This window comes from Parasteatoda tepidariorum, chromosome 4 (assembly GCF_043381705.1).
Source record: "Parasteatoda tepidariorum isolate YZ-2023 chromosome 4, CAS_Ptep_4.0, whole genome shotgun sequence".
In the NCBI taxonomy this organism is placed as follows: Eukaryota; Metazoa; Arthropoda; class Arachnida; order Araneae; family Theridiidae; genus Parasteatoda; species Parasteatoda tepidariorum.
In genome coordinates, this window is record NC_092207.1 from 57,230,812 (window position 1) to 57,242,479 (window position 11,668).

At 32.3% G+C, this 11,668-nt stretch overlaps 1 protein-coding gene across 2 annotated transcripts in view; it reads right to left on the reverse strand.

Annotated features, from left to right (window-relative positions):
- LOC107440404 (uncharacterized) overlaps positions 1–8,050 on the reverse strand; it is a 20,852-nt gene extending 12,802 nt beyond the window's left edge. Inside the window, exons 1-2 of one of the 2 annotated variants that reach the window (XM_071179883.1) lie at positions 7,977–8,050; positions 4,163–4,388 (exon numbers count right to left, since the gene is read on the reverse strand). In XM_071179883.1, coding sequence (XP_071035984.1) covers positions 4,163–4,388; positions 7,977–8,003 — 253 coding nt within the window. In that variant the 5' untranslated portion in view covers positions 8,004–8,050. Of the gene's footprint in view, positions 1–4,162; positions 4,389–7,440; positions 7,602–7,976 lie in introns of those variants that run through there. The other variant, XM_043050622.2, reaches the window with a different exon arrangement.
- Between the last annotated feature and the right edge of the window lie 3,618 nt (positions 8,051–11,668).

Sequence of the window (11,668 nt, forward strand, 5' to 3'; positions counted from 1 at the left end):
TTTTTTCTTGGACAAAGTCATTATTTGTTCTCTAAAACACTGGTCGACAATAACAAAATCAATGCAAATTCAAAATAAATATTTGTTTACGTTATTAACGCATGCGCAATGAGAGATAATGTCTGCGTTAGACCGACTGCTCACGCTGAGCTAACAAAAAAGTATTTTTTTGGCGTCAGATCTACGTCAACTTTCCGCTGACGCCCAGATAAGGCGCTAGTTCTAAGAAACCAGGTCTTGAGCTAACAAACCAGTATTTCGTTGGCGTCAGCGTGACGTTGACGTCCCGCTGACGCCCAGATAAGGCGTTTGTCCTAAGAAACCAGACCTTAAGAGAGCATGTCTTGGTAAATGTCCCCATTAATTGATTTTTCAGCAAAGAAAAATGGACCAAAAACACAACTGTTTGATAAAGCGCAGAAAACGTTCACCTTGGGAGAATCACGCTGATGTTCTAATATTACATGGGCATTTTCCGGGCTCCAAAATCGCAAATTATGGCGATTAACTTTGCCACATAAGTGGAACGTGTCTTCATCGATAAACACCAATGTGTTCTCGAAACCATTCAAGTCGAGTTTTTCTTGAAGTTTCACACAGAAATTCTTACGCAACGGTTCGTCAGTAGGTTTTAAAGCCTGGATCATCTGATATCTGTACAGCTTGAATTGGAAACGCTTCCGCCACACAATTGTGTGAGGGACAGCCAGTTCTGCACGTCGCGTTGATTTTGAGGGACTCCGTAAAAACGAATCACGAATTCTTTCAACCACTTCGGGTTTTGTCTCTTTCCGTCCTGGGCTTTTGTTCTTGCATAAGCAGCCAGTATCCTGAAACTGCTTCACCCACCTGCTTATGGTATGCCGATGCGGTGGTTCTTTACGAAATTTTGTGCGAAAATGTCTTTGCACCACAGTTACCGAGGAGGTTTTGGCATATTCGACAACGCAGTACACTTTCTTCTGCATGGACGGCATTTTGTTTAGCAGCTCTTCTAGCAGCGAGTTCGTCATTCGATGATTTTTCCCTGTTGCCGAATAAAACTTGTATAAATTTAGTTGCAGAATAAATTTGTTTCGGCTGAATAAATCCATTACGGCAGTCACACTGCGCTATTCTTTTTCTCCCATTCAATATGAAACACCCTGCATATATATCTGTACATATTTACTAAAGGCATATTAATCCAATTTTTTTTTCGTCTACATTTCCCATACAGTATTTATTTCACAATTATTTTGCATTTATCAAATATAAAATAAATATTTTAATAAATAATCTAGTTAGTGATTTTTCAAACTTGGCAAAAAAAATTTCTATAAAACTAATTCGGCCAAATTAACTGGTATTAAATTAGTTACTAAAACATAAATTCAAAAATATTATACTTTTAAAAAATGGTTATTAAACTAATTTTGAATCCTGAAAAATTGCACGTAATCAAATTGTTTAAAGAGTGTCTCTACGAGAGAAGATGGAACTTTATGGGATTTCGATCCCAAAAAACCATTGTCAGTTTATCAATTTCGAAGTAGTTTAAGAATATTGATTTTATTATAAAACATGCAAAAAACACTCAAGATAGATAGATAGAGTAAGAGAGAGATGAATAGATTTTTTACTCTTTTATATTACTAAAAGGTAGTTTAATTTGAATGAAACTCATTCGATGATGCAGACGCTTGATACAAAGAAACAATGCACTTCTTCTGCCCCTTGAAGAGAGATACTTTAGCAACTGGTAGAGCTCATAAGAGCAGCATTTTGTATCATGCTCAAGTAATTCGGTAAAATTGGCCATCTTATTCTGTCGAAATATTGCTATATATGCTGCTACACGAAATTAGCGTTTTACTGAACAGTGAACTTCTCAGAGAAATATTATGGCTATGGACTTCATTTGTACTTCAATCCCAAAAGAAAGTTTTTTAATAAATTCAAAAGAATGGTCTACGAAGACAATAATGAAATAAAATAAAATCTGCAAACGCTACGTTTTTCAAGTAGGCTTAAAAGGAGAAAATAATTTTATTTTTATCAGACCTAAAGCAAAAACAAAAAGCTCGTGATTTCTTATAGAAAAAAAACATGATGTGCGAAATTTTTTTTTAATCCTTAAACAATCATTTTTTATTTTAATGTTCATTTTTCGCCAAAATTCAAGTTATGAGATGGGCCTAATGATATTACATCGGGTTAATTCTTTAAACCGTCGTTAATCAACTATTATATCTCTATATTATGTTTACGGTGCTTCTTGTTTATGGATTGATACCCAATCAAAGAAGGAGATTAAGGCTCTGTGACCCAGGAATGTAATTTCACAGAGGCTGACCAGCTGCCAAATCATTTAATTTTTGAAAACTGAGGGGGTGGGGTAGTTGATCATACACTCTATAACAAAAAAATCGACGCACCAAGAAGAAATCATCCGATTGCTTTGGAATTTCGTATGCATGAATGTTATGAACAGATATGGCTGGAATGATGCCGACTGGGGACGTATAGTTTTTAGCGACGAATCCCGCTTCCAACTGTGTCCTGACGATCATCGAAGACGTGTTTGGAGACGCACAGGGCAGAGGGGGGATCATGCCTTCACTATTGCACGCCACACCAGCCCTCAGCAAGGCATTATGGTCTGGGGTGCCATTTCCTTTGACAGCCGGATCCTTTTGGTCGTCATTAGAGGTACACTTTCTGCACGGCGGTACGTCGACGACATCCTAAGACCTGTTTTGCTACCGTTCCTTNTAATGACTTTTTTATGAGCAGGACAATGCCAGACCACATACGGCACGTGTTGCTATGAACTGTCTGCAAGCTTCTCAAACTCTTCCTTGGCCTACCAGATCACCAGATCTTTCTCCCATCGAGCATGTCTGGGATATGATGGGAAGGCGATTGCATCTGGCACGGAATGTTGATGACCTCGTTCGACAATTGGATCAGATTTGGCAGGAAATGCCGCAAGAGACCATCCGGGAGCCTTATCGGTCTATGCCACGCCGTGTGGCAGCTTGTATCCAGGCTAGAGGCGGGTCAACACCTTATTGAACTTGTTACTGTAACTCTGCAATAAATTATTTAATTGTTTTGAAATTTCCATCATTTACTATTCTGTACATTGTCTTCCTATCCACCAATTTTCGTTTCATCGGACGACTCCTTCTTGGTGCGTCGATTTTTTTGTTATAGAGTGTAGAAACTTATTGCGAAAATCGGGCTCTCTACCTTTTTGTTACAGATCAGACAAAAGTTTAGACTCTGTTTAAGTTTACTTTAGAAACATAGCTTTTAAATTATATTATTTCCTCTTTTCAGCTTTGTTTCTGTTAGTTTATTTATGGCAGAAAGTAATCGCTAAATTTTGCTTATATCATTTAAGGCACAATTGTAATTTTGTATTAGCATTAGGCACAGCTGAAATGTGAGCGCTCTTGCTACGTGTTCAAAACTTCATTGACTATAAAACGCGTTGTAAATTCTGATTGTGACAATCATAAAATGGTTGAAACTTGTATTTCACAGCACAGAGTTCCAGTTAAAATTCAGACACACTAACTAGTTGGATATTAGTTTGAAATTCCTTTACATCCAATTCCTACTGGTGATAATATGGTGATATATTCTACTTGTGTAGGTTAGGAAGATTTTGAAACTTATTGTAATTTTTCCCTGGCACAAAGCTCTAGTCTGTTTGGAATTTTGGTTAAAATTATATTTGGGGACAAAATGAGACTCTTTAGCCGTCAAGAAACGATTGAAATTTGCATTGTCATTTTTGTCAGCTCACCTGCCCCCGCTCAAAACTAAAAAAACTGGTAATTAAATATTAATTCATTTGAAAAAATCTTAATTTAATCTTATTTAACCATATAATATTAATTTGCTTTGCCAAGTCCTTAAGTTCGCACATGGCAGTACTAAGTGACAATATTTTAGCGTTTTTGATATGAAAAATGAAATATATATTTCAAAAGTCTATTCAAAAATAGGTTCCATTAGAAAAAGTTGGTAACAAATCACTATTTCAGTTTTTTTCGTCAGCCATAAATTAAGAGTAGGTACCATTTATCGCAAACGAATTTCTAATCAAAGATAAATCATACACTTTCTTAATTTAATTAATAAATGTTAAGTAAAAATGAACAATTGTTACCTGGAAAATTTTCTTTCTCATCTCCCAAATCTTTAGAAAAAGAGGAATCACTATCTATATGATGGAATTTCCCGCTGGTTTCTGCTGATACATTTTGCTGTAGTTGAACTTTGAAAGAGTTTTTCAACTTCGGCGACGATAATTCCTCGCTCTTACTGTTTTCACCCAAGACCTTCCGATGGTGTGTAATTTCTTCTTTTTTTGTTGGTAAACGCAAACTTTTACTCTAGAAAAATAATTTACGCTTTCACAAAAAGTAATTTCGTATTTCATTACCACAATGAAACCTCCCGGAAAGACCACCTCTGTGTAGCGACCACCTCTATTTGCGACCACATTTAGACGGCAAGGAATTATTTCATAGATTTAAAGTTGAAGAAAACCTTTAGGAGAGACCATCAAAAATTCTCCCAGCGACCGGGCAAACCTCTGCACCAAATGCGGAAAAAGTCAAATAAGGAAACACGAAGAAATATCAAAACAAACAATATTGAGGTAGGTACCTTATGCGGAAAAAGTCAAATAAAGAAACACGAAGAAATATCAAAACAAATAATATTGAGGTAGGTACCTTATTACATCGCATATTTTTGGTAGGTAGGTACCTTATTTACATTGCACTGGAACTGCACAATAGGATATTGGGACTGTCTGGGAAACATCTCTGAAGATGATCTGAAGGTCATCGTAATTTTGATCCTCTCCAGAGGGGATGGCTACCCTGCTTTGGTAGCCCGACGACCTGCGTGAGAAGTCGAGCCCTTTACGGTAGAACAGTTTAAGGAGGACCAATATCGCGCACCCTCGGTCCCTCCGCAGGCTGATCAAAGTGGTCACCCCCGCTTACTGACCGCCGCCAGCGATGCTTAACTTCGGTGTTCTGCAGGGAGCAGTTATGATCAGTCCAATGCAGGACAAACAATATTAACAAAATGAATAAGTTGATTTAAATGTATTCAAAATATTTGTGAGTGGTTCTTATCTACAGAATTATCTCTACCTAGAGAATTATCTATCGACAACCTCATGTTGCTGTCAGAGCACATTAAAGACGATACCAACAATGATTTATTTTTAGAATTGAAAGTTGAAATAGAAAAAAAATTATTTTAGAGAAAAAACTAAGCATCTCAAATTAACAAACCTTTTCTCATTTTTTGAAGCTAAATAATTTTTACGATATAAAATTAAATAACAGTTTTAAACAAAAAACATAATTTTTTATTTATTTAAAATAGTTCTATCATTCATAATTGGTATTTTATTTGCTCACAGTTATATCAGTAGGTCATTTTTTACATCATTCAGTAAGTAATGATCATTGTTATACACGCTAAATTTTATTCATGGATCCGATATTCATGAGGACAACACAAGCGGCATTTTTACAGAGAAAATGACACTGAGTAAAGTTAAAATTGCTTGCGATAAATCATGTACCTTTGATAACATTTTGAAGTCAATGAAGGTAACCCCTAAGAACGACCAACCTTCAACGACCATTTTCCTGTGGAACAGAGAGTGGCCGCTCCCGAGAGGTTTCACTGTATTATTTAATTTAACACATTTTTGACAACAAAAAAAAAAATGCAATTTTTGCCAATTTTTTTATATGTAAAAATGTAAAATTTTGATGTTGAAAAATTCATTGACTTTTCGTGGTAAGTAATTATAAAAGCAAACATATTGCTTTTTAACTTAATCAATATTTTGATGCTATGAAAAGGGTTGTTTTCTCTGCATGTTTAGAACGCCACATAAAGGGGGGGTGTCTGATTTGCTTTGCATGAACGATGCTCTAGATAAGATGCATCCATCCTTGGCCTCCTTAACATGGGTTACTGCTGCGTACTTTTTTTCTATTCATATTACACTCAGACTAGAAAAGAAAGAAAAGAAATATATCTTATTCTATGAATTCTGAAATGATCTCTTCTAGAAAATTGACTGAAGGCTAAACCGAGATGCAATTTAATAATCAATAACTCCGTTATGCTTTGTTATTTTTTAAATAAAGATTTATATCAACACTAAAAATAAAATATGGTTGAAAAGATCTTTCATTTCATCCATATTTGTTAGTCCAAAATTTTAAAGTAACTAAAAAATCCATATTTATCATTCAATATCTTGGTTTTCATAAAACGAACCAGAATTATTCATTAAGAGTTGTAAACAGCTTCAATCACTGTTTACAGAGAGGGTGTCACTTACCTAGGGGAAATAACACTTTTGTGTTTATGCATTTTAAGGTATTGGGAAAGCATGATACGTAACAATTAAATTACTTATCTAGTTCAATCTTGATACTACTAACAAATTCAAAGCATGCTTACCATACGCAATTCATATAATTTAAAATGCTATGTCTTATTATAATGTTTTAAGATACTACGTGCTTTATCAAAACCTGTGTTATTTTATTAATTTATTTGATTCTCGCCGATATATAATCCTTAAATACGAGTTTATTGAAAATTATTTAAGAAGCAAAATAATAGCTTAACCCAGTCGTAAATAAAATTAACATAGTTAACGTACAAGATATTTTGCAATCACTACCCTTATTTAATTTCCATATCCTTGATAAATATGGAATAAAAAAAAACAAGCATATTAAGTGTCACAATTATTATTTAGACGAAGAAAAGCTGAACTCCCATTAAAACTCCAAGGAATCACGACTGAGGAAACTGAGATTGAAAGCATTGAAACCTGCTCTATTTCTAAAAAATAAGAAAGAATTTGGAAAACTTAATAGAAAACGCCTCCAAGGTTCATAAGGAAATTAAACTTCTCACTATTGATGCAAAAGCTTACGCAGGCGTTTTTCCTCGTTTAAATATTAATTTGCAACCACCTAATGTGTCTACTATTTTTACTTTTTTCTAACAAGGATTTTAAAAATTTGTTCTAAAAGCAATGATTACGGAACATCATACATATTTAGTTACATGGTGTTCTTTTCATGGTGTTCTATTTAGTAATATAATTAGTATTATATTTATTAATAAACTGCAATAACTATCAAATAGCATTATAAGTAAAAACATTTTAAAATATCTGACATTTAGAAGGAAGAAAAACATTTTCCCCGATTGGCACTAAACTAAAAATGGTGTAGAACAATGTTAAATTTATAAAAAAAATATACTACAATGTTTCTTATACTGTCAAATTTTTAAAACATTCAAAGAAAATAGAAAAAGGCTTATCGTATAAGGCTTGATAACGGTTACGTAATATATAAATATTTAGTTTAAATTTTTTTTATTTACCTCATTCTGTGTTTCATTGTAGATGGTACTAAGTAAAAACATGCGTTATTCAATTTAATAAGTCAATATGTATCAATATAAAAACCATATAAGGGATTGATCAAGTTAAAGAATTTTAAATTTATATGTATATAGAGAAAATTTAACGTGCTGATTGTGGCGACAATTTCTGGTTGACAGTTTTAAGCAGAAACCGCGGTAGAATCGCCAAGAATTGTAGACAATCGCCAACTTTTTTCTCCATTTTTTATTTAGCTTTTTAAAGACATAAAAATTAAATAAAATAAAAATAAGTAAAAACATCCCGTCTAACCGAAAAGTAATCAAAAACCGTCAAAATGTACAAGTATTCTACTAATTTAGAATGCATTTAAACATTATAATCAATTTATTTTAAATATGTTAAAAATCGTTTTTAATCGGGTTACCGTGAATTTAGTTAAAGAGTCATTTAATATTCGCAAATCAAATGCAATTTACTTAAAATGCGTTAACGAAATAACGGTTTTAAAGTATGCAAAAATCCATAGTCTTACTTTAGCAATTTCCATTGAAGAATTCATATTTACTTCTACTCCTTATTAACTTTCAGATGATTTTCGGATTTATAAACTCTGTTTAGAACTCTAAAAAATACCAAAATGATTTTTCATTTAACCTAACAACTGATGCATGACAATTAATTCTCGTGAAATTATTTTTTAAATAGGAAAACAATAGAACTTCGAGTTACCATGGAAACCGTGTTAACTGTTGTCGTAAAATTTTGCTTATTAAAAGTAACTTAACTGTAGAAACACGTTTTGCCTTGTTGTCAAAATGGATTTTGCGTTAGGACACTGATAAATTAAGAAAATTGAAATGCATATTGTTTAGATTTTTAGAAATAAACACTCTCCATGGAAATGTTTAAATCTGCTATTTTTGTAAGGCACTAAATTAACAAGTAGAAATAAGACTCTTAACAAATTCTTTGAATAAATAAAACTAATTTTTCGTATGTGTACGTACTTATTTTTTCAATTTGTGTTATTTCTACACTGTAAAAAATTCCGGATCAAATTAAGGTAAAAACTACTAGCATTCAGAGTGTCAGTACTTTTTTCTGGAATATGATACGGAACAAAAAATCTGATGCACCGTAATTTTTACAAAAAATTATCATAAAACCTCTGAATCACTCTAATTAAATAAATATTTCGGCTAAAGTTCCGGTATATTATTTTACAATAAAAATAAATTTTACGACAAAATGAATTTTACGAATGATGCACCCAAGTACTGGTACTTTAAATTGCAATTTGATCCAGATTTTTTTTACAGTGCAAACTTTTTAATTTTGCATAAATTACCTACATTTTTTTACAATTTTAATCTACAGCGACTCGAACTTTAAATAACAACAGAAAATATGGTTTTCAATTGGAAATATGCAATTCAAAATAATATAAACTAGTTAAGGTGATAAAAAATTTAAAAAATTTATTAATTAACCTAACTTAATTATAATTTTTTTAAATATTTGTAATTGCTGCACAAAAAATAAATTTTCATTTTTAGTGTTTCTCCCGCATTGTTGGATACTTTTACATTGATTTTCTCATTTCATTTTAAAAATTGATAAAATTTTCAAAATAAAATTATCAACACTTGCTGTAATTTTTGATAAAATTACAGCAAATCTTACCGATTGTATTGGACGCTGTGTCTTAAAAGTTTAAACTTTCGCTGTACTTAGGAGAAGAAATTTTTATTACCAGGATATTCAGCCTCAAATCAAAAATATATAGATTTAAATGATTAATCAAAAATATATAGCTATAATATGATTAATCAAAAGTATATAGATTTAAAAGAATTAAACTCAGGCACGTGTATTGTTCTTTTTATTGATTTATTCATTTGTTTCATTATTCAGGGATTATTTAAGTTCCATAGAATGTTTAATACAGCCAAAAGTAACTTATAAAATTAACTTTTTAATACATTTAGCTTCCAATATTAGTTAGCATTGTTTAAAATGTATATTTTAAGTGTTTGTTGATAAGGAACTAACTCAATCAAAAATTTATATCACACAATGTGTTATGTGTTACAAATCTTACAGATTTTTGACTTCTTTAAGTTACTGCAAACGTCAGTTAATATATTTGAAAATGAACTAATCAATAAATGGGTAAATTAAGAAATCAATGAATGGATAATATGCACCGATAAATGAAATACTCAACTTATAAAGTAAATAAAATTATAAACCGATAGTTTGTAAAATGGTATTTGATAAATATTCTTAATTGGCAACTCATTGACAACTTTCACATAAAGGCTTCTTTGTACCGAGCTGCTAGAAGGAAAAAGCGGAAGATGTCGACTACTCGACGTAGGAAAAAATTGCTTAATGTACTATTTCAGAATTAAACTTTTATATAAATTGCGATAAAATGATATACGAAGACTATGACTTGATGAGATGCATTAAAAATACCTAAATATGCAACCCCCTCATTTTGCGTTAAAACATTAAAGGATTAATAATGAAGGAAATCGGTAATGTGAAAAGTATCTGAGATTTTTCGATTTGTAAAAGTAATTGTTATACAAGGGCCAGTTTGAAGTTCGAGAAAAGAAACTTTTTACATTTCATACTTATTAATACTCTTATTTCACACTCGTATATGAGTTTTAAAAAATTTCTAATACCAATATTTCGTATGCTGTATACATCATGTATAAAACTTTTAAATATTCTCTTCAAAAAAGCTGGTACAGTGAAAAAATAAGAACAGCAATGATGTATTATAGCATATATTAAAACATTTCAATGTCCATTTATTTTCGAAGTCTAGTAAAATGTTTTTCAATACACATCCACTCTGCTATATAGTTATTCTCTGCAGGTATAAAATTATACCAAAAGTTATTATGTTTATCATACATACATATTCCCTTTATCTTCACTCATGTCCGAAAGTTAAAGAGCTAGCACCTTTCTTAAAAAGAACTCAAGAAATAGTATCCTAAGTCAAATAAAATTTTATATTATGATACAGCCAAGTATATGGCAAAAACTCAAGTATATGGCTATTGCAGAAAGGCGATAGCATGAATTCGAAATTATGAGTTATTAGATATCCCAGTAATATAGCCAAAAACGATAGAACAAACTAGCACTTGTGATGGATAAAACATAACTATCTCTGGCGACAATGCAGGTCTCATAACGAACTGTCATGCTAGTTTGTGAGATTGGTTAATGAATTACGACACAAAATCTAAGGCCTTGGGAGATTAAATTCTGCTCCTTTCTTTAAAGGAGCTCTAAGCTCGGGTAGGTTTCTTGGACAGGAATTGCGAATTGTAATTCCATTGCCAATATCATTCCAGACATGCTCTATGTGATTCAGGTCTGAGATTTGTCTTGTCACATCATCCTCTGCATATCATAGGCTTCAAGGTATTCCTTGATTAGACCAGCTTCGAGTCGACATGTTATCTATAAAAATAAATTAGAAATCGGCAATTTTTTTTGACACTTTTACATAAGGCTCCAAGTTATCAGCTTTATATCTCAAAAAAATCTGGGTGACTCCTCAGATGAGCATGTCTACTCGGTCATTCAAAATAAATCACTCTGAATCAGATCATAACACCTCGATCTTCATAATAACCTTTTTCCATGATTTTGAAAGATATGGTATCGGATCCCTGGTTCTCTTCGTATACGCACTTGTCAAGAATCATTGTTTAGGAGAAACTGAGACTCATCAGTGAAGGAAATATGAGTAAGTCACCTCCAGTGTTCCCACTTGAAACTGCTTACAATAGTTCGAGCCAAATGTGCAGTAGCCTGCACTATTAGAAAGGTAATTTGACTTCTCGGAGGTATAAAGATGAAATCTTAAGGCTTTGCGCAAGGTTTGAGGCGTGTGTCCAATCTGGTTTCCATACCCGAATCACAAATGATCTTGGCACAATTGCATTTTACAACCCAGAAGCCTCCCAGATTTAAGGAAGGTGCATGATTTATTATTCCAAAACAGACCATTTATTATTCCAAATTTGTCAACCTCGTAAATAGAATTATAGTTTGTTGCGAGACGTGAATTACCACCATAGTTAGTCTTAACCCATATTAAAAACCACGAAAGTGATATTAAACTATATCATTTTTTGACTATCTCTTTGAAATGCCTATTTATTTGTGTTTTGAAATTTGAGCCATTACTTT